The sequence below is a fragment of the Falco biarmicus genome, chromosome Z, assembly GCF_023638135.1.
Source record: "Falco biarmicus isolate bFalBia1 chromosome Z, bFalBia1.pri, whole genome shotgun sequence".
In the NCBI taxonomy this organism is placed as follows: Eukaryota; Metazoa; Chordata; class Aves; order Falconiformes; family Falconidae; genus Falco; species Falco biarmicus.
In genome coordinates, this window is record NC_079311.1 from 51,484,299 (window position 1) to 51,508,374 (window position 24,076).

Below are 24,076 nucleotides of genomic sequence, written 5' to 3' on the forward strand. Positions count from 1 at the left end.
AGCCTTGAGCTATTCTTGAGTCCTGAGACCAAGTAATTATGTCGTGCCAACAGGCCGTGGCTGTAACAAGCTACAGCTGCTGGGAAAGCAGGTGCAGGGCCAAGAAAGGTAGGGACCGGTATGGGAATATAGGGAGTAACAAACTACAAGGCTGAAGCACAGCGACTCAATTAGCTACATGGACAGAACGCTTATTTTAGTCATGATAATTAGGGGTGTGAGAACCGTGCGTGTTTAGAGACTACTAACAATTATATTTCTGCTTTACGAATGTGCATGTGTAACGGTTCTATATAAGTAGTGTTAGAAACTAATAAAGTTGAGCAAGATGCATAACTCATATTGAGCGTCTTCTTGACTCCGGCGAACCCTCCTTCCAACACCTAGATGCTTTTCTCTAAAACTGGTCAATACTATTGGAGAAAAAAATAATTGTAACTTTAATGATGTAACAATAGGAAATAGAGAAATGTGGAATTGAAATTCAGTAGGTGATGGAATGAAGAGTTGGTAGCAAAGCAGAAAGGTTGAATAAAAATGCCTCAGTCTGTTTAAATAGTTGACTATATTTATGCCTATTGACAACCCTTAAGTTGGCATAAAATTTTCCATTCTGCCTTCAGACTTCTCATTTGGACTTGAAATTTTCAAAGATTGCTGCCTTAGAAAGCAGTTGTGCTTTGCACATAATTTAAGCAAAAAAGATGACAATGGTTTGCATATATAAGGAGGCTCATAGAGTACATTCATTATTGGTATAGAAAGAAAAAGATCATGTGACTTCCATATACCGTATTTCCTGGGAAAAGTACCTGGAGTTATAAAACTAGTATTTGCTGGGTAAATGACTCTTACCGAGGAGCGCTGCAGTGATTATTTTAGGTTTGGTGGTGGTAGATGCAGTATTTTCCTAGGAACAGTGCTTCAGAATCCTATGTGTAGTTTGGCCTAGATCTCTCCTTTCAAGCATCTATCTATGCAACTTTGTTTTTTACATACAGCTTTTGTGTACTTTAAGCAAGATACATTAAAGATCTTTAGATGTGGAGAATAAACAAACAAGTTGATGCAAGAAGCAGAAATAACTTGTGATAACTTTTGCCTCATTTTTCAGAATCAAGTACACAATTCAGTGTTCTCTTCCAGCAGTTGTATGGAACTGAGACCTAGCCATTGGCTAAGGAATGTGAGGAAAGAGGAGGTCTCACTCACAACACTTTCGTAAAGCTGGAACATCTGTAGTGATGCTCCCAATAGAAGAAATACCTTGATTTTTCCTGTCTTGAAAATTCTCAGCAAAAGGAAGAGAACATAGGAGTAACTGTAAATAAAAAATAAACAAAACCAATCTTCATCCTTTCTTCCTTTGAATACTTCAGAAACCAAGTGTTATTGAAATTGTGAACTGATTGGTAGGGGGCTTTCTTAACACACAAGTGGAACTGCTAATATACAATGATGTTTCCTGCAGCATTAAAATTACAGCATGAATATCACAGCTTCTTTTTTTTTTTTTTAATATGGTAAATAGAATTGCATAGTCATTTGAAACCTGGAAGAGTTAAAATGTGTTCACTTTGTTTTTAGCAAACCTGTCGGCAGTAGCATGCAGAACCTGGGGACTGGGCATGGGATCTCATTGTCTTAGAGTTTATAGCACGAAAGTGCCGAATTACACATAAATACGTACTAGTCTTTTTTCCAGGTTGCTGGCTTGATATCAGACCAGTCAGATATAAGGAAACACTGGAACTTTAGCTTGAGAAGGGTTTTCTTATACTTCTATTTTTTGTCTTTAATAAATGAACAGAAATGTATTTTTGAGCACTTCTAATATTTCTTTCAATCCAGCTAGGTAAAAAGGGCAAGTTTTGGGATTCCCAGTAAACTAAGTACTTGGTGCTTCCACGGGGGAAAATGGCCTGTATTTGTTTAGTTTGGTAAGTGAAAGTGTCATGTTAGCCCAGTGAGGAGGAGAAATGGGCAACTGGTAGATACTTACTTTTAAAATGTACATGTGTATTTGAAAGGAAGAAGAATGTCATGATACTCACAGAACGAAGCTTCATCTGTAGAGGCTGTAAGCAGCAGATAAGATACAGAAAATGACATAATTTTGTGAGGACAATGTTTTACATACAAGAGATTAGCCATGGCAGATTGTTTGGAAAACAGAAGTGACAAAGAAGTCCCTGTGCATATCTGACTGATAAAAGGTTTTGTATGTAATCCCTTGCTAGCTTTGTGTTTTTTTTTTTTTTTTTTTTTTTTAAGTAGAGAACTGTTTAAAGGTGCACTTATTAAATATTAATAGAAGAGAGAACAATTGAAATTGCATACCCATGCAGCCCAGCTCTTTGGAACCTTAACCCTAGCTCACTGGTACTTTACAAGGACATCAGCATTACATAGCTGTGTGACTTTGACCCCAATTACTAATTAAACAGAGGGTGAAAGTCACTTAATTCAGAAGCCTGTTGAGTGGACAGAACTATCACAGTAAATGTATTTACAGGGACAAAGATTTGCTTAATAGAGTAGAAAGGATTAGGAATGAAATAAAAGTTATATAAATAATTGACTGGGCTCGATATGAAGTCTTCTGATGCAGCAATGTGACCGTAGGCAATAAGCAGTTCATGGATGAGTTGACTAGTGTTTTCATAAAAAGCTCCTGTTCAGATGTTATTATATAATGATAGTTGATAGGGAGGCTTAGGACGGTAAATAGACAAGGACAGCACCCACAAGACAAGCTTTGTATTCACTTAGTGTCTGTAAGGTTACGATTCTTCTACTGATGGACCATTTTCTTCTGGTGTAGACACTTCCTATTTTCATTTTCTTTTTTGATTCCAAGTGATGGTAAAATGCCTGTAGAGTTGTATTTTATAAAGGAGATTTAGTGGAAACATTATGATGCACTAATGTGTCACCTGTCATTTCCCAAACCACCAGGTCTACCCTTGAGAAGCTGTTCAGTGAGCAGTAAGAAACCAGTGGCTCGAAATGCCTCTGCTTGGTCAGTTATGATTACAGCACAGTAAGCAGGGCCAAGGAACCTCTCTATTTATATTTGGTTTGACGATGGACACAGTGAAGGAATATTCAGGCACAGGACAGAACAGCTAAGGTTTCCTTGTTCTGGCTGAGGGTGGGATAGCTGGGTGAGGACATCCTTCTCAAACCAAATACTGAGAGGCTGGCACAGCACAGGCTTGAAACGTGTGGAAGCATTTTGTACTTTTTGCTGGTTGCTTGAAAAAGAGATTTTTTTTTAAGTGGGCAGATGCAGTCAGTGCATAGGAGGTACCAGGCATTTGGGACTTTGCTGGTGCCTTGCGACTGAGCACAGAATAGCTGTCCTTTGCAAAGGTCTCAACACATGTGCTCCTGGCACAGGTGAAGCATATGATGATTTATACATAATTTAAAACAATAAAATTAAGCTTCCCTTCAGGAAACCCCTCGTCCCCCCTTTTTTCCCAGTTCCAGGATACTCAGAGCAGTCCGTATGCCTTCCCACTCCCTGCTGTGCACAGTGTTCTGGTGAGCTTGGTGTGACTAGCCTGTGGTGCCATGTCCTGCATTTGTCTGGAAACTCAGCTCCTTGCCTCATTTAAAACAATCAGATGGTTTTAAAACCAGCTTTGGCTTTTGCCCTTCACACAGGACGACACTAGGTCGACGACATTTCAGGATAACTGTTTGGCAGCCATTTTAGATACTGCCTGCGCTGAGAGCTCGCTGGCTGCCAAAAATTGCAGACGTTCTGTGCCAAAACACTCTTGGCAGTAGAGATAAACTTTATAGAGATACACAGTCCAGAAATATCTTATAATTACAAAGCACAGGGGGCAGAATGTTTTTACAATACAGCTGTGCTAATGTAAACATTTAATTTGGCGGCCTTCTACACCCACTTTTCAATTAACCAGGTTTATGCAGATACTTTAGGTCTGCAATAAACTTTATTGCTACTTCTCTCAGAGTACAGTTTATGAAACACAGATTTGAAGTATTTTGGGGGCTTTCTATCCATTTAGCAAGGCACATTGAAAATGTTAGGCTGTTATAAAGGGAAGTGTCAATTCCTGTTTTAAAATGCCTTAGCTCTGGCTTCACTAAAAGCCTTTGCTTTAAAAGTATATATTAATTGGGGCCTGTCTCCTTTGGTTTCTCCCAAAGCAAGTAACAGGATATTAATAGAAAGAAATGAAATCACTTAAAGAGCTACAAGAGGACATTTGTGCTGGTGATCATTAGAAAAGACAAATGTTCCCGGCGTTGCAGAATGGTGCTACAGAGAACAGCTCTGAACAGCAGCTCTTACGAATATAATTGCAATAATTATGTGATAGCTGCAGTAATTGTTCTTACGGAGTAAAAGAAAAATAGTTTCTAATCAAAAGCATTATACAGCCTTGGATGGTAAAGGCAGCCGCAGATCCTTTCCTGCAAACTTCAGAATGCTGGAGGTTACAGTATTTTATAATGAGATGAGTTAATTGACTTTGTGAAACCGGTTATAATATAGGAATACATATTTAATAATATCTTTCTATTCACTATCAAATACATTAAAGTAACTGTCTCAAATTCCTTTTGCATTTTGTGGGAATGATGAGTTTCAGTATGACTTTGAAAGGCTGAAATGCTGAGTCTTCCCTAGTGGTCAGGAGCTCCTCAGTCCTGTGAGAGATCTCACTGCATCCGAGGTACTGTCTCTGGCAGGGAGGGCTCTGTATTCAGGGTCTAGGCAAAACAGAGTGAGCACAGCCATATGCTCTCAAGGGATGGCAGACTTCAGGATTCAAAGGATCTGTTCAGTCTGGACAAGCTGAGGAGTAGGAAAGGTTATGGGACTTTTTTGAAAGCATGTTGCAACTTTTTTAGTAACGAAACTTGGACTAGCATCCAAGAACCTGTTATCTTGTCTGCTTTCATTTGGCCATTTGTATTTCCAGGCCAAGCCACACATTGTTGTCAATAATTAAGCAGTCACAGCATTAGAAGAAAAGCTTCTGGCTGTCCCACAGCAGTCTAGATGGTCTCTGCCCCAAAGCACGTTCAGCTTTGGCTTGCAAGTGTGTGGGGCCAGTGGTTGGTGGCATCAGGCAGGTTCTTGGCTGGTAAAGGGCACCAAAGTGTCTTCATGTGGTTTTTGAGCTGACGTGAAGAAACTTGTTGGGGACTGGGCGAAGGATTTTTAGTTCAAACTTCAAATGAGGGAAGGGAAAATACAGATAGATAGAAGTGACAATGTCTGTGAGCATCACTGAAGGCATAGTTTACCAGGAGATTTTTATACAGGGGTATTATAGCCCAAAAGAAAGTGAGTGAAATGAACTATTCCATCTTTTAATGAATTTCAGACAGTTTGATTCTAAAAGTGAGTGAGTAGCCATGAGAAAAACAAAAGCTTTTTCCAATTGATTTGATCATTCCCAATTTTCATTGAATTAATCTTAAATGTTGTTTTTTTTTATAGCAGACATCGAATAAATGTGATTAAGTTAGTAAGTACTAGAGCATAAAAACAGAGATATATTAAAAAGCTAATTGAATAAAGTCAGAGCAGATGTTAAAGAACTAATGACATAAACTAGGGTCTACTTGTAAGGGTAATTTTGCCTCTGTAACCTGTTGGGTTGTAAAGATTGGCTGTGAGGGAGGAAACAGTTTATGGGTGGGATCTCACACAATTGATTATTGCAGGAATTCAGAATAGCTTCTTGTCCCTTGTGATCACAAGATGATTTTTTTGGCTCCTATTGTAGGAAGTTATATTTATTTTTAGTTGATTGTCTCCTTACTCTTTCTACCAATCAGTAAATCAAATCTTGCTGATAAATGGGTGTTATCTAGCTGTTTTTCTTAAGTGCTGTTCCTTTAATTAGGAGCACAGTCATTCAGCATCGTTGCTGTGATGAGAGTGTAAGGACAGCAGAGAATAGAGTACTTCTAGGAGCAAAAAAAAAACCTTTTTAATAGACTTTGGCCATTTTGTGAGCCATAGAAATTAGGTTTTGTGGCAAAGGTGCTCATGAGTGACTTCCTTATTTTCTCTTTTGTTTGGCCACAGAAGTGTTTGAGAATGCTGATCACTGCCTGTAGGCAGAATCAGCATTTTAAAAAATGATGCTTTGTAATTCATCAGTGTTCCTTAAATAAAAATGGGTTGTCAAGATAGTAAAAGCCTGGCCAGAGGAATGAAAGATCTGAAAGGCAGAAGTGAGAAATGCTTTCTCCACCTATAGAGAGATTATCAGTCACCTTCAACAACATTAATTGTGGATAATTGGTAAATAAAGATCTGTATAAATTACAATCTCCCCCTCCCTTCAAAAGGCTTCACAGAAGCACTGGTGATACTTGGAAAGGAAATAGCTCTTGTGTTTTGTCAAGAAGCCTTCTAAACAGCTCGGTTTGGGACAAGGCTGTTTTGTACCATGCTAGGAGAGCAGAGTCCCTGTAAAGCTGCTGAGGGTCTCCTATGTATAAGGCAATCTTCAGGTCCAGCAGGGAGCCAGAACTTCTCTGGGAGCAGAGCAACATTTACTATGCTCTGCCATGTCCCCTCTGAGATTCTTGTTCTGGTTTAAGGGCAAGGAGCCTTGACTAGTTGATGGAGGACACATCTACAATGTTTCTCCATTTGCCCATGCTGGCAGTGCTGATGTCCCAGGATTCCCACCTCTGCCTTTGCAGCTGTGAGCACCACTGCTGCCCTGCCACAGGTAGCAGTCTGCAGCAGGCTTCGAGCATAGTGCTGGAAATGATTTAACTGGTCCTGTGCACCTGGGGTGGGAACTGTACCCACAGCAAAGCCTGAAACAGCCTCCTGTCATTCAGGGGTTTGGAAGGGTGCAGAGGCGGCTGACAGCCATCTTTACCCAAAGCCGTTCTCTTATCCCAGATCACAGGTTTGAAGCTGGGTGTTTACCTAAAGTTTGAGCGAATGTTGGAAGTCAAGTAGTCCAGCTCAACCAATGTGGCAAAGGTTGAAAGGTGTTTTCAAGGAGGTAAATGCTGTTTGGAGCAATAGGCTGTGCACTGTGTACCCTGGAGGTGCTTGAAAATTTGGGTGCCCAGGGCTGGGCATTGGGGGCAGAAAATGAATGTGTGTGGTGGGGATCCCCTGCTCTGGCATTATCTTAGAGGAGTTTTTAGAAAGATGCTGACAGCTCATACATGTATAGTAGCGGCAGGCTTTTAACCTACCAGCCCTTAGATGGTAGCAGCAATGCTGTGTCAGCTTTTTGGGAAACACTTAAACAAGGACAAATGAGGTATTCCCCTGTACAGCGCAAGACAGTTTAAATAGATTTGGCTCTGACATAGCACTTAAATTTATCAGACATTTAGTGTTTAGGATGTACAATACAGCCGTATGTGACTTGCCAACTATCTGGTCTTCCCCCACTGTTTCTGGTTTGGCAACAATGTGGTTTTTCACCCTGTTGCAATGCTGACTGCCAAGGAGACATGGCCAGCTTTCTGCTTCCTGTCTTCCTCTTTGTCCTGGCTTGGCCTGCCTGCTGCCTGCCAAGTCACAGACGCTAAAAGATTATTCAAAAAGGTCAAACAACTAAGGCTTGAAATCACCTATGCCAACATTTGTATTTTCTTTCTGTTCTTCTGTGTTTGGCTAAATGGAAAGAACACAGCGTGTGGCTGAGAGAGGTATACAGAGAAGTTTTTGACAATAGGAGCGCATGGATCACGCTTTTGCAGACTGCTTGTAGAGGCAGTGAACACTGAATATTGTAAGAGGAATTCCGAGTAAAGCTAGGTGAAATGTGAAGTGCTAAAGATACATAATAGCTGTTTTGGTTTTGTGGATTCATCCCTCTCCCCTCCCCCCCCCCCCCCCCCCCCCCATTTGTTTTTGCTTCCTGGGGTTTTACTGTGTCTGGGAGCCACGTTCCTTTGGAGTTTAGTACTACGCCTCTTTGAAGTTGGACCTGCAGCTACATTAATATATGTGACCCTGTTGTAACTACTAAGAAAATTAAGCTTAGTAACTGGTAAGTTCTAATAATAAGTGTGTAGCTGTTCCGAAGCTAAACTTCACCAACACAAATCTGAGAAGTCCTGAACTGAACAGTTTTGTACATTTTTTGTCTGCAGACGGAATTTGTTCACCTGATTTTGGTTCAGCCTCTCTCCACTTGAAGCTGAAGCAGGAAAATATATCTACTGCTTCTATTTCTGTCACGTTTCTTGACTATGATAATCGCCTAATGCTCTAATCTCCTGTTTTTTGACTAACTCCAAGGCTGATAACAGTAGCCATAAATGCAGCATGACTGTTGGCCATTTGTTGTAAAATTGCATGATTGTAGGGGAAGCCTTCTGTTCAGATGATTCATCAAAGCCCAGGCTGCAAAGCACAGCATCATATTTCAGTTCATCTTCAAAAGAGACTACTCACTTTATTCATCATCTATTCAGCCTCTCCCCTACCTTGCCACCTTTAAAGACTGAGTGTTTCTTTAAAGTAACAGCAAGGGAAAAAAGAGGATCCTTTCAGCAACAGGCCCCTTCACAATAAGCAACTTTTGATTGTCTTTTACTCAATTGAGCAAGAAACCTGTACAGTTTGTAGTGGTTTTAGTTTGTTTAACTGCAAGTATCCCCCCAGACACTGAGAAGGTTGCAGGGTTGAGGAAGGCAGAGAGAGATTGCAAAGAGAAGGTAGGGAAAGAATTTCTTGATGGTTGTTTTGTTCTGTCATACATGTGGTTGCAAGTTACCCTATAGTAAATCTTCAACAATTCTGTATACAGTATTATTCATAAAGTTAATTATAGACCTAGACCTTGGGTAAAAGGGCTGCCAATGTCATTAATGGAATAACAGTATGCTTCCTAGAGTCAAACATTGCTTGTGGACAACCACTTCTAACGCAGCACACATAAAGGCACATATTCTGAATTCATTGCATACCAGGGAGTAAAACTCTCCTCTTAGTAATGCAGCAGAACAATCTCTATAAGCGTGAATGGCAATTGTTACAATTACTTGTCTATTCTAAAGGTGGGTTGTCTGCCTGTGCCCTTCCAGCTCTGCTTCACTGGGTTGTGATTTACACACCGTTAACTATATTTACCCCCTAAACAGAGAGCATTTGTGATGGTGGAGGACTTGAGTAGTCATGAAGTTTTGTCTCTTGGTAAATATTTTGGATATTCTTCCGTGCCAGAGTAGGGACAGTTATTTTCTTGGGTACCTGAAAGTGAAACATCACTGCAGAGTTTTCACAGAGCTTGATTTTGTGGAATGTTTCAGGAAGCTTCCTCCCAGGAATGCCTAAAATCAGTAATATGATCCTGATTGCTGCTTTTTATTTTGTGACCTTAAAATTGACAGATCTGCCCTGCAGAAGGATGGACTGTGGGTATGCTTATGCGTGAACAAAATTCAGTTCTAAATGTTCTTACTTGCAGGCTAACAACCTTGAATTTGTTGTCAGCAGGGACTGAACATAGGTAGTTATCTGATCCAGGGGTCTTCAGGTTGTTCAGGTTGTTCAAATCAGTCTGCAATCCCTGTAAAGAGATGTCCTTTCCTAAGAGGCACAAACTTTATTTTTACAGGTTGACAGTAAGGAGTTTGGCATTTGGGCTAAGAATTTATCTTGGCTTTCTAATGATTTAAACCATTCCACTCTTGGTCATGAATCTGCAAATGTTGTCAAGAGAATGGATTTCAGCAATCTGTAAGAACTCTTGAATGAAGTATGGAAACATAAGAAAAAGTATTTTTTGACACATGGTCCAGATATGTAAATTTACTGTGGGTCTCCCCTAATAATCTCATGGAAAGATATGGTCCAGATAATTTGCCTTGTTCTGCCCCATAATCACTGCACTTCTTTTTACTGTGTTGTTGCTTAATAAATGTTACTTCCTAACATGATTTTTGTTATGTATGTTTAGCCTAGTCTTTCTTTTTCCAAGTGCTGCAACATACTGATTACATTTTTTTGCATCTGCTGATTATTAAAATGGACTTATGATAATAAATTTAGGAAGACAGCTATCATTTTGTGTTGACATATACCTTTGCTCAGAGATCCTCATGTGATTGCCTATAATCTTCATGAACTTAATGTTATGCTGTGGCATACAGTTTGAAATGGTGTAGGTAATGGCTGTGCAAAGATACCCGAACTTGCTGTGACTGAATCAAGTTGTGGATGGGAAACAGTGCAGGCTTTCAAGCTTGACAGTCTTCCTAGATTCCTATTTTCTGGGCTGTCTCCTACATACATATACTACTGTCTAACAAACTGTGGCAACCTGTAGACTAAACTTTGTATAAAGCTTTAGTTTTATTATTACTGTCAAGGCAATATGTCTTCATGTGCTGTTTCCATCTCCTGAATACTTACATCATGCTGTTATCAATAGCTATGCATATGGAAGTGATTTGATTGTTCATTTGATTAAAGTAGAAGAAAGAGGCCATACAGTAATGCTAGTGTTTCCTGGGAGGGGGATGGGGGACACAGGGCATTAAACTTAGATCAGACAAACTGGCTTGATTTAACTTTGTTACATGAACGAACTTTTGAACAATTGCGTATGCAGGAAGGCTAATGCCAGAATCACTTTGGAAGAACTGGCTAAAAAATGTGCTGACATATTCTTGGTTTCTGGTGGTGGCTGTGCTGCTAGTGGAGCTCTCTGTTGCCAGCCTTGATGTTGCCCCGCTTTGCTGTGGGTGGGTCATGCACCCCTGTTCTTGACCCACCCATACAAGTGCATTGGTGCCAGTGAGCAGAAGAGCATCGTGTTAAAAGCATGTGTTGCTATGGTACAGCTTCAGGTTGGAGCAGGTTTGGGAAAAGTTTGGGGCAGGCTGAAGAGCAGGCTTCTTAACTGTGCTGCATCCTGGGATCAGTGCCTTTTAAAAAAAAATAAAAAAAATTTGTCTGTTGGTTTTCTTGGTATGTTTTCTGCAAGTGTGAGGTGTGACTAGTGGGCCCTTTGCAATGTTTGCCCATCAGTCACACCCACTGGGTGGAGAAACACAGCCCTAGGCCAAGGTGAATTTCATGAGAGAACTGGATTTTCTCATGTTCTTGCTATTACAGATACCATACTGCTGTCCTGAAAAGGCTCTATTGTTCGTGTTTTACTTTTAAGAAGGCATTAAAGGCACACTGTTATTCAGATGTACAGCACCTCCTGGAAAACTGCTTGACAACATAAAGGCATTTTGGGGCTTTGGAGATTCTCTTGCTGTAACTGTTCATAAGGGTGAAGATTATTGTCTAACAACTAGCCAGTTGGTCTCATTTCCACGACAATGCAAATTTTAGCAACTGCATGGAAACCTGAACTACTGAAAGACAGGCTGATCTGAATAAAGTCTAGTTTTGGCATTGTGCATTTTCCCAAATTCCCATTAAGTTGCTCAAGCAGCACAGGCAGATTGACTTTACACCACTCTGAAGTGTTGGCAGCAACTGCAATGAAGGGAGGCTGGGCTAGAGAAGGAGCTGTAAGAGTGTTTTTTCAGAAGTGCACAAGGTGTGTGTTTGTGGAGGGCAGGGAGGGAAGGCCAGAAGAGAGGAAGGTTAGGCAAAATCTGAGAAGTTCTCAGGTTTCCATTAAAGTATTGTCATCTGCTTGAAATCAGTCATAAAAAGGTCTGCTGTAATTATAGCGCAAACACCCGAACTCTTGTGCAGAACACTGTCTCATCTAACTCCTTCAGGTCAAGTGAGTTTAACCTATTTGTTCAGGAAAAAAAGCAGCGTAGAGCTGTTAAAGTGCTCAAATACACATAAGAAGATGTTGAACTGAATCTTGAACTTGCTATGTGGGTGCACAAGGGAGAAAATTATTAGTATTGTTCCCGGGAGAAGGACAGTGCAAGTATTAAGTTGCTATTTTTTGCTATGAAGTTTTTAGAAAATTCTGAAATATTTTTGTGAGGAATGCTGTTGTGAAGGTGCTGTTGTTCACATTTATTCCTGTTCCTTTGTTAATGCACAAGAGAGGTAACATATTTAACTCATTAGATTTTCCCCTCTACAAAGCCCCAAATGTTGGTCTATAAGTAAGATAACCCTGAAGGTATATGCATTTATAATTCCAGTGCATGTGCACACATACACATTCACACACATTCACAGATGCATGAATATATAAACTTATTAAAATGGAAGGGACCGTTCAGATTAAATGTTATCTTTTATCTTTAGCCAGCAGAAATTTATTTTTTTAAGTAAAAATGGGCCTTTAATAAGGCCTGTAGTTCCTGCAGTTACAGTAGATGTGGTGAATGTCTAAGGTTACTCATTCTGGCTTCATGTCTTGGAGTGGCTGGGTGGTGCAACCCCTTTTGCTCTCTGCCACAAACTGAAAATTTATTTTCTGTTGTATTTTCAGTAAACTTGTACAAGGTTTTTTAACCCCAAAGACATTTTTATAGCTGCAGACCAAATCAGACTTGATAGATTTCTCAAAGTCCTGCTGTGATGGAACAGTGGTAAGAAAATAAGCCTTAGAAACTCTGGATGGTTAGATAATGTTCAAGGCACTGGCAAGTTACCAGGTGCAGTAATAATTTTGCGTTAGTTTGGTTTTTGTTCTTTTTTTTTTTAAAAAAAACTTAATTAGCACTCAATTTTTACTCATGGAAACCAAAAAAAGTAGTAAGCAATAAAAGTAAAAACCTTGGAATTTGAACCTACACATCTGTTTTTGTAAATAAAAGTAGTATCCTTTTTCCAAGTATATAATACCCTTATGTACTACAAGAACGTGTGCCAGCATTAGTAAGTAAATTGAAATACAAAAAGCAAAAGCAGCCTCGGCTGTGTACTGAACCAGCAATCATATTTTAAAATCTTGGTTGCAGGACTGCATTTGATGTTGTACCTATGTCAGGGAATTTCACCTACATGGATGATGCCAATGCATTAGAAATCAGCAGAAGCAAGGGATATGCTGGTGTGTAATATACAGTGGAAGTTATAGCATTACAAAACAGATGCTCCCATGTAATGTTAGCCACAGAATGACAAAATTACTTGGGAAGGCACTAATGAACATGATCAGGATAGGATTTAATGTTTTTTTTTTTATAGCTTTTGACCAGTCTGACTGCCACAGCAGTATTATTGCTAATGGAGAAATAGGTAGTCTGTGGGAAAACATTGTTCGAAATTGCTTTGTTTAAAATGTGAAAGACATGGTTTAAACCAGGATACTTCTTTTTTCTTTTTTGGTTATATGCTTTAAAAAGCAATTACTTGAACTTTTTGCAGAGCATCCCTGCCCAAACCCAAAACTGTTTCTGTGGGTTAGTCAGTTCTACACTTTTAAGTTCTCCTGTGGCACATCATGTGACTGGGTATTTCTAATTCTTATCTACTGTAAAAGGTCAAAGCAGACAGAAAATCAATGCATTGGCATGCATTGATCAGAATTTGATGAGTATTGCTCCAGTACTCTATACATTATCTCTTCTCATTATTTACTTATTATCAACTGGCATATGCTGGAAAATAAACATGGTGGTTGTGAGCACACAGGTAATTCTAGTCAAGTTTATGAACCACTGATATGAAAAAACAGGATGATTTTTCTTAGCCAATTCCTGTACATTACCTGCTAAGTGCCCACTGATAGATTTAATCTTTCTTTTGTCACTGTCAGTTTAATAGTACGTGTGTAGGAATATGGACAGGTAAAGTGATGCATATTTTGTCTATGAATATTTAGATTATAGCAGGTCGAATTAAATCCACTTTATAAAGAATATGGTTACATAACCTACAAATTTGTGTATATACTGTCATTTGAGACATTGATGTCATAAACACGGTCTATGATAATAAATATGTTACTTAAGGATATACAGAACTTATGCTCCATCTGTATTTGATGTAAATGAATATCCCAATGTTTAAAAATTGCACATAGCACAACTGGCAATCTCAAGAAAAGAAATACTCAGCAGTATATAGGCAGTGGTTGGAAAAAACCCAAACCAACCAAGCAACCAAAACCAAACCATCCCTCTTTTGGGTCTTTTCTTGGTGTATTCCATATTCTTTATGCTGAAGATTGTGTTTTACTGCCAGTCCTAAAGCTGAAATTAATTGAAATGAAAACATAGTTGTGGCAGCGTTTTGGATCATGGATCAAAATCAGGAGATCCTTTAGTAAATGTTACAGTATTTAGAAACACTGCAATGATGCCCAGGTTGTCAAATCATTAAGCTTTTTCTCTCCTGTTTCAGAGAAAACATTTAATTTTGTTTTGGGCTCCTGCACACAGTTATACTTCCTGGCAAAGGTATTACCTCATGCTGTTCTTAGCTGGCTTGAGGAAATGCTGAACACTGTAGTGCTCTAGTCTGATTTTGGAGTTTCCATGATATGTAAAACCCCAGCATTTTAGTTTAATTGCTGTTTATTTCTCCCAGTTACCATATAGTGTTGTGGCGTACTTAGCATTTTAAGAGATCTCTGTCTACAGAATAATAGAGAGGCCTCGTGAGCCTCTGCTAATATTTGTAAACTACTTCGTGGGTTCTGTGTCAGGTGATGTTTTAGACTTACGAAGCAGCGTATGATTGTAGCTTCCTGAAAGGCTGAAGAATCCAGCTTTTATTACTTTATATTTTAGTGGAGGATGCGATGCAATGCAATTCGAAGAAAAAATATGGTCCTATCCTAAAGCATTTGTTGAACTATGTTTTCTTTTGTACTTTTAAACTGTAATTTACCATTAAATGCCTCATCCAAATCTTGCTGGAGCAGCTTTCCATTGATTTTAACAACCTTTGGCAGAGATTTGTAACAAAACTGATGGGTTTTGTAGTCATGTCATCATTATCCTGTACCTAAAAATACTGCCTTATGCAGTGCAAATGTGTATTTTATCTCCCTGAGCTCTTGTTGCTTTACTGCCCTGAAATGCAACACAAAATGAAATCCTGACTGCATGGGAGTCAGTGGTAAAATCCACGTTGACTTCCATGAAACCAGTTTCCATGCAGAAGTTTTCAGTAATATACATTGCATGGAGGGGAGGGTCAACCTTTGTCTTTCACAACATAATGAAGTGGCCAGTTGGTTAATTAGCTGAAGGTATATGCAAGGAAATTCCTGTTATTTACAGGCAAATGCAAACTTTTTCATCACATAATTTCTTTCTTCTCTAAACACCCAGATAAGTCTTTCACTGTGTTCTACCTTTTGCTTTTAATTTTCTGAAGAATCCGCAATAAAAGCCCTTTATTATATATACATAACTTAATACAAAAGGTTTCTTGGTTTCCAAGAACAACTTCTGAATGTTTCTGACTGTAGCTAGTATTCACAGTATCTTCCAGATGGATAAGATTAAGTATTCATATCTCATCCTTTCCTACTGAATCCAGCAAGTTTTGGAAAGAAACATCATTCTTTCACATTCGTCCACATGTGGCAAGATACCTGTGTAAAGCTTTTCTTAATGTACATGTCAAAAAAGAGCTCAGCTAATATTATGAAGTATGGGAAACATTTGTTTCAGGCCATGAAAAAATACAACCCTTTTCTTAACTTAAAAATGTGTGTGTTCATGCATATATATAATACGTATATATTCCATGCACAACTTAGAACACAGCTGGGGAAAGTTGTTCAGTTTTCAAAATGAGAAACATATGGTCTTTATAAATTGTATAAGAAATATTTTGAATAAATAAGTGTTGTGATTTATTTTACATAAATAAATAAGGGAATTTAAATTGAAAAGATAAATCTGTGCATGGGACATGACACTGGAAATCTGACTGTACTTATTGCTATTTTGGTTCTGGTAAGTGCTTCTAGGTCCTTGAAATTCTTTCAACTCTATAAAAACTGGATTTACTCCCAGAGCTCCACTTCTTAACTAGGTCAGTTTAAAAACTAAACAAGGACTGAGTCAGTTAATTAATTTAAATGAGATTACAAATCAGAAACACATTACGTAATGTTGATTTAATTACCATTTTTTGTTTACCTAATTAAAACACACTGAAGAAAAGTTAATAGTCTCAACAATGGCCAGTTGGGTGACTTGGTGGCAGCAGATCTGAGCTGCTGATAAAAGGGGAGGTGAAGTGGAGAGCCTGCCATGACCTACATGGCTGTGACGCCCCAAGCCACCACGTGCTGCCTTGCTGCCAGCCCATGTGGCTGGTGCCTGGGTGGTGGGATCGCCCTGGCCAGCCTGAATGTGGTGATGTTGCCCCAGCTGGAAGCCCCTGCCATGAGGTTTGGGAAGTGTGTCCCAGAGGGGTGGATGGGCACTCGGCTGACAGGTGTGGGGTTTCTCCCAGTTGCACCAGCTGCAGGAGGGCTTTTCTGTTGTAGGAGGGCACAGGGGAGTGCATTGGGAAGGGACAGCCGATGACTTGAGTAGCTCTTGCCATGTCCCCACTCCAGAGCAAACAGGTTCAAACTGAAATGGAAACAGAGCCCAGCTTCTGCCTGCTGGGCCAGATGTCTCCCTGTGGAAGCACCTCCATGTCTGAGCCCTGAGGGCTTTTGTGAGATGACAGGGCTGTTTAGGCTAAAACCTGGGTACCTACCCGAGCCAAGGAGCAACACAGCTATGTACCTTAGCTTTCTGGGGCCAGCAGCCAGCTCTGTTCCCCGCTGCCTTTTCCAGGTAGGCGAAGGTTAGGTGCCAGCAGCCTTTCAAGGTAAAGGGCATAGGTCACTCTTATGGTGCCTCATGGCTCCTGGTGTGGCACGTGTGTGCTAATGAAGCCTGCCTCATAGGATCAGTACGTTCAGCCTTCAGAGCAGCTCCTGCCACTGCTGTGGTCTCCCAAGAGGTCCCTCCCATGCCTCCTGGGTGCAAACTAATGAAGGAAGCAAAAAGCAGTGGGTATTATTTGCTAAAACAGAGTTTGCACTGAGGAACTGAGGCTTTCTTGAGATTTGAATACACCTTATATCAATAGCAACCAGGACTGCTATTTCTGTGTTGGCTTAACAGCCTTTGCCCATAGATTTTTTTGGTATGCTTACTTAAATGTTGGAAATCAGGTCTGCAAATGGATAAAATCTAATAATATGTCTTCAGAAAACTAGATGCCACACCACCTCTGCAAGGTGAGCAACAAGCAGTCCTTCCTTGCACGGCCAGCAGGGTTTTCCAGTGCAGTGTTGGCTGGCAGCTGATGCCACTGCCCCATGACTTACACCTAAATGTCAAACTTCAGTTCTCTGTGCTGTTCATTTACCACCAGCTGTATGAATACTAAGCAGATGAAAACCTTTTAGGACTAGCACCTCATACACTTATGCAGTCCAATAGCATTGCGCTAGATAGCAGTCCTGGTGAACACAGAGGAACTCCTTGTGGAGTAAGGGTAGCAGAATGACCTTTTTAACACAGTCACCGCTTCTGTGTTGTGGAGGGTTTCAGTCTGGGTGTCATGAATGCATATTGCTAGCAGAGTATATGCTGCTGGGGAAAGATGTGAGGTTTTGTCCTGCAAACATATCTTCCTCATGGTGAAGCCCTGCTTGTTTTTTTGAGGTGCTGCTTCCTCCTTGTGTGAGCTGTGGTTTATACCATACGTCTTCAAGGATATAGAAAGAGAGCATCATAGAATCATTTAGGCTGGAAAAGACATTTAAGATCATAGAGTCCTACTGTAAACCTGACACAGTCAAGTCCACCACTAAACCATGTCCCTAAGCACCATATCTACATGTCTTCTAAATACCTCCAGGGATGGTGATTCTACCACATCCCTGGACAGCCTGTTCCAATGCTTGATAACCCTTTTGGTGCAGAAATTTTTCCTAATATCCAATCTAAACCTCCCCTGGTACAACTTGAGGATGTTTCCTCTTGTCCTATGGCTTGTTACTTGGGAGAAGAGACCAACACCCACCTGTCTACAACTTCCTTTCAAGTAGTTGTAGAGAGCGATAAGATCTCCCCTCAGCCTTCTTTTCTCCAGACTGAACAACCTGAGTTCTCTCAACCGCTTCTCGTAGGACTTGTTGTCTAGCACAGAAAGTGTTGGGGGTGAACATTTTGTCTTATGAAATCAGTGAGCCAAAATTTTCAGGGAAAGTATTTCCATTAAATGTAGCAGCCTATGAAAATGTGAAAAATAAATCCCCCCTCAAGTTAACTTACTTATGACAACAAGGGTAGTACTTGCAGCAGTTCCATGTCCATGTTTATAGCATCATTTCAGCAGATTCTTATTGCAATAAAACACTTTCAGCTTGTTTATACCATAAACAAACTCTTGTATAATGCTCATGAAATTGTACAATAATTCAGTGTCATCAGATACAGAAAAAGTGTACAATGAAAGACATTGATTTTGCAAAATATAATTTTTAAAAATTGTTTGGGAAGTTTATCAATCTAATCAGGTGCTTTTTCAAGGTAAAATAATGTAGGAAGCAGAAGGTAAGAGTGTAGTAAAGTTAGGAAAATAATAATTAATGATAATGTTTTAAAGTACAGAGATTAAATTACATATTTATTTACTTTATGGATTCTTGCTGATCACATTACTTCCTTTGGAGGGGAGAGAGATACCTTGCTTTCTTGTTGCCATGAATGCTTTCATACAATGACAGTTTTCTGGAAGTAGTTGAAAGATAGTTGATCTGGAAAGTCTTTTCCCCATGAGGACAGTCCAGCAGTGGAACTGGGGCCCAAGGGGGTTGGGCCGTCTCCATCCCTGAGGAGTTTCATGCCTTGACTGTAAAGTCCTGAGCAGCTGAGTTTGATCCCATGACTGAGCCTTCCCTGAGCTGGGGCTGGGACTGGAGACCTCCCCAGGTACCCACCAGGCCAGTGTGTCCTGTGATGTTCAGGGGTACAACTATTTGCCTCAACTTTGTGATATCAGGCGGCAATGTAATCCTGAAGGATGACAGCATTGGAGGTAGCTGTGATTCTTGTTCATGGTGGTGACTCTGTCAGATGTGAAGTCAGGTGCCATCTAGGTATGTGAAGGCTTGAACAGCATCAAATTGGTGCTTACATGGTGTCACATCTCTCTGGTCCTTTATCCTTCTCCATACCCAAATAATGGACTATCAAGGAACAAGGGTGTATTAACATGTTGGTGAGTGATTAAATTAGTGTCTGTCAGCTGAGATTAACTGAATGCAAAGGCTGTCTCCTAGCTTGCGGCAAATGAAAAGTGAAATGTGTTCATTGAAACCACTGAGAAAGTTTGTTTGATTGGTATGACACATGTGGAGAATCTGCTTATTTCTAAGACATGGGTCAAGAAAGTATTTTTTCTTATTACAGACTCTGTCTCTGTTTTCAAGGCCTTCTGTGTTATGCTAATGCAGAAAGCCTTAAAAGCAAAATTCCTTGTTCAGTATGGGGCATAAGGGAAGTTTAGCATAACTTACTTTTTGAAGACTGTATTCTCTCTTATCAGCTGAAAAATGAAAGATCAGACTAATGAGGTGAGCAATACTAAAAACCCCTCAGGAAGGTGGTGAACAGCAGTGTGACATTCTTGGCTTTGCTGGGGTGTGCATCCTCCTTGCTGCTTTTGGTCAAAGACAATGTGATGTAAAGGGAGGGAGCATCTCATCCCTCACCAGATGGCAAACTGCCAGCTTTTTTTTCTCCTTCCTTCTGCTTTATGAAGCCAAGAGTGATGTATCATGGCAGCACCTTTCTGCTGGTGTATGGCAGGGGAAATGGATGTTTTTTCTCACCAGCAGCAGGCCCCAGCAGTCAGTTTTACTTAGCCTTGGCTGCAGTGACAGTTGCCTGCACTCATATATACTAATTGGGATTTACCCCTAGAAATGAAAACATGGGAAACAATTAAAGTACAAAATATACGAGCTTCTTGACCCATCCTTTCATACCATCTTCTAAAACAAAGAGTAATTTGAGGTAAAGAGTGAACGTCCTGGTGTTAGCCGTACTGAATCATGATAAATGACATAAAGTGTGTCAGGGTTACATGAATATCTACCAGGTAAGAGTAAAGGCTGGCTTGAACAATTCTTATGTAAAGTGTTCGTCCATGGGGCAATAACTTATCATTCAGCATCAGTCAGTATACCAAGAAGAGCAGAGTAGAAGATACACTCACTGTAGTTGTGAGGCTTCTATGAAAGCCATTCTGTGGAAACGGTATGGGTAGGTGAACTTCTGCTCTGTAGCAAATAAGTATAAGTACTTCTGAGGTCAGTGTGAAAGCATTTTTTTGAGAAAAGCACATTGACAATAGAATTTGAGAAGGTTTTTCAAGCACACAAACACCAACCCCTGCCCCCCCCCCCAAAAAAAAAAAAAAGAAAAAAGAAAAAAGAAAAAAGAAAAAAGAAAAAAAAAAGAAAAAAGAAACAACCACAAAACCCAAAGAAAGAGAATAAACTATGGGAACTTACAGTTGTCAGCTACCTAAATGACAATGTTGAAAATTTCAGTTCATCACATTTACATAATGGGCTTTTATTTGCTGATAGTTGTATAACTTTGCTTACGCCTTCTAGCTTAGGAAGTATGTGTTTTTTAAAATGTGCACAGAATTATTGGGTGGGAAAATTGAATGCAAAGCCAGCTAGACAGACAATGAGTCTGGTTTATTACTTTCTCCATCACGCTGGAAGAAAAGCCTGCAATTTTTAAACCCAGGGCTCATGTTGTTAATTAATGATCTTGTGCAGATGAGGACAAAGAAAGATTTAAAGTGTCTTAACATGTCTATTGCTTCTTAGTTTCTGTGGCTTTCCAAAAGTGCCTCTTACTCCCTCTTTTAGAAGAGTGCTGCTCCATTGTCTCTTTTTAGTCAATGTTCTGCTTATAAATTAAGTTATTCATATAATTTATTCCTATAATGATCATGGTTCTCTTGTACTTTGAAAGGCTACTTGCATCCAATCAAATCAGGAGTGTTCTTTATAATTACTGACACTAGTAAGAGAATTGGATGGTCACAGGCCATCTCAGGTGTGTGTCCTTCATTCTGAGAATGAGACACTTCTCTGAGCTTTTAAGTGCAGAGTGACAGAGGTTGATACTCATACAGAATATAGTTCTTTGCTTTCTCAACTGCTTTAATTGAAGGGTTAGGTAAGTTGCTTCTCATATTCAGTTTACAATGATTCTTTGCTTTCTCAAGATCATTGAGACCCCACTAGTGGGTATCTTAGTAGCATCTACTGCTCAAAATGCTGTGTGAGAATCAAACTGTAAAAATAGTCATTTGATAAGTAGTTAACATAAACCAAAACTAGGTCTGACTTGCGAATTATAATAACTAGCCAACTGCATATCCCTGTAACTGGAAAATTCTTTGCTAAGTTTCTCACTATATTATAAAAAAGAATTGTTTAAACGACCATCAGTCTTTAAATCCTGGATCCAGAAAGGGTCCATGTTGACAATGAGAAAGCAGAAGTAAAGGCAAACTGCTGTGCAAGAGCTAAAAAAGCTTATTCACTTTTTGCTTCTTCTTAGTGATTTTAACAGGAGAAAACCTGAAAGGCTAGTTTCTGGTAGGCCTCATTAATCCAGTTTCATATCTCTTGTGTTCCTCAGGCTACACTGTCCAAGCTTTATAGGGTGCATCTGCTACCACACTGACATTTCATTTAATCACATATCTGCAGTAGTTATACCCGCAGATATAATTAATCCTTTCTGAGAATCTTAGTATAAATAATAATATGTATGGTTTGCAGAAGCAGAGAATGCCTATTAGAGTAATATTAAAGTTTACCCCCTGCAGGGTGAACCTTCCTATTGCAACCCAGGGAAAAGGACTTTTGTCCATATAAAGGTCCATATGCAGAGACGCATCATATCTTTAGCATTTCTTGCAGCTGACTGAGTTTGCAAATTAAATTGATTTGATTTTTTAAAGGGATTTTCTGTATCTTATCATGAAAAGAAACAGGCCTACTGAATGGCTATGTATTGTGCTGTACAGTAGAACTCTTAAGGAAACCCAAGTGCCTAAACCTTGGGATATGCAAAATCTGATGGGAGGCCTGCCCTCTTCATTCTTCCTACCCAAGGCTGAAGAAGATAGAGGAGATTTCATGTGGAATTTGGTATGCAGTGTATATTTTATTATGTACAAGAGTGATTTCACTCAGTATTGGAAAGTTTAGTTGTGTTTTTAATGCCGTCAGAACTGGGTTTCACATGTGCCTTGGTCTTCCAGTACTCTGGTACATCCCTAGATGCTTGTCTTCTGTGACAACCATCATTCAGATGAATTCAGTAGAACTGAAATTATGAAATGGATTTCCATCTCGAATAACACCTTCTGCAGAATCAGGCTTGTATTAACTTAAATTGCTTCAGAAACATGTATATCAAGCCACATTTGCTAAGCCACTAATATATTTCAATGAACTTCTGGTAGCAGATAGAGTTTCATTCTAGGTTGAGGGCTACATTGGCTTTAAGAAGAAGCGATGAGGACTGAAGGACAAGTATCTGTTATGCGTACTTTTCTCCTTTTCCATCTTCTTTTTCTTTAATCTGGACACTATAAGCAGCAAAGCATTCAGGAACTGTGACTTCCCTCTGGGGTCCATTTGGTAGTAGCAATTTCTGTAGTGCTATGATGCAAACTTTTGGTGGTCCTATGTCACTAACAAGCACAGCTGCATTTAAAAAATGGATATTTTTTTATCCAGACTGTAAAACTACTCTATTTTAGGTACCCATATATGGAACAAATGGTTATCCTTCATTTAATTTCTTACTGTCTTTGCATGCAAGAGTGTCTATCATGTCTTACTTTGTTAGTAACAATTTCTTGCTGTGGAGCAGGGTTTTGTTGTATTATTGGTGTGGGAATACAGCAAAAAGAAGAGTTTTTGAAACAACTGCTTTAATGAATAAGGATACAATTTATTATTTAGTGTGTTAACATCAAATTGCATTCTTCTTGTGATTCATTAGGAGCATGTATCATGAAAAGAACACTCTTTGAAGTCTACAGGGTTTGGGTTTTGTTAGTTTTTATGTTACCTAATCTTCATTTTGCACTAGCAGTTCTCACAGACTAGGAAGACAAAGCCTATATTGTATTAAAATGGACAGTCATATCTTCAGTGCAGTCCTGAGTCTGTGGAATCAGTGCAGGCCTTTGTGTTCTAAGCAAAGGGTAAAGAAACAGGACTCATCACTGCAAACACCGTTAGTTGCCTGATCCAGTATGTCTTTCTGGTCATTGCCTGAGAAGAAACTACCTTTGCTTTGCTGATTATGCAATATTATATCTGGGGGATGGAGGAAAAGGGAATGAAAAGTTACCCTTGTAGATTTGTTTACAACTTGAATATTTATGTGAATAACTCTTTTGTCCTTATTCAGTGATCTGTGAATTCCTCTTATTAGGATCATTGCATCTTTCACAATGTTTCTGCTGCATAAAATGGGTTACATATAGTGTGTTTGTTCAATAATGCCTTCATGTAGAAAGTCAGGGAAATGACCTTTAAAGAACAAAGTTAAGTATTGGTTTATTACTGAAGGAGGGTATTAAAAGGTTGTGAGATACTTTCAAAACAAATTAGTAAAGCATTTCTTTCATTTCTTTATAGATTCTGGACAACCAGGAAGTCCAAGCCACAATGATCCTGCCAAGAATCCACCAGGTAAATATAAGTTCCAGAACATGTGCATCTAACATTGTTTAAGAACAAAGATACTATTGTTTATAGTTAAAGAGAGCATAATTGGTCAGCAACTATTTTGCACTGGTAAGTACATATAATCAGGACAAGCTGTGATTACTTTAGTTCTTTTCAACTGGCAATGCCTTAACTGTAGTTCCATCAACATTCATTTAATCTAAGGAATTTTTCTTTCAGTTCATGGTTTTTGAAATTTTCTAAGTGGGAATGGGAAAAGGAGTAAGGAGATAAGTTCCCAAATAACTTTACTTATATAAAAGTCTTCAAAACTACAATTATCTTCTTGATCTCAGACAAACCACAGTTGACCTACCTCTAAGTCTGTGATGTGAATTAACAGCTTCTTTACTTTTATTTTATATGTGCATTATAAAATGCAAATATGTTCATTTTTAATGTTT

At 39.3% G+C, this 24,076-nt stretch overlaps 1 protein-coding gene across 10 annotated transcripts in view; it reads left to right on the forward strand.

Annotated features, from left to right (window-relative positions):
• NFIB (nuclear factor I B) overlaps positions 1-24,076 on the forward strand; it is a 274,287-nt gene that overhangs the window by 173,159 nt on the left and 77,052 nt on the right. For all 10 annotated transcript variants that reach the window (XM_056324171.1, XM_056324162.1, XM_056324166.1 and 7 more), the window contains exon 3: positions 23,583-23,636. In XM_056324171.1, coding sequence (XP_056180146.1) covers positions 23,583-23,636 — 54 coding nt within the window. The remainder of the gene's footprint in view (positions 1-23,582; positions 23,637-24,076) is intronic.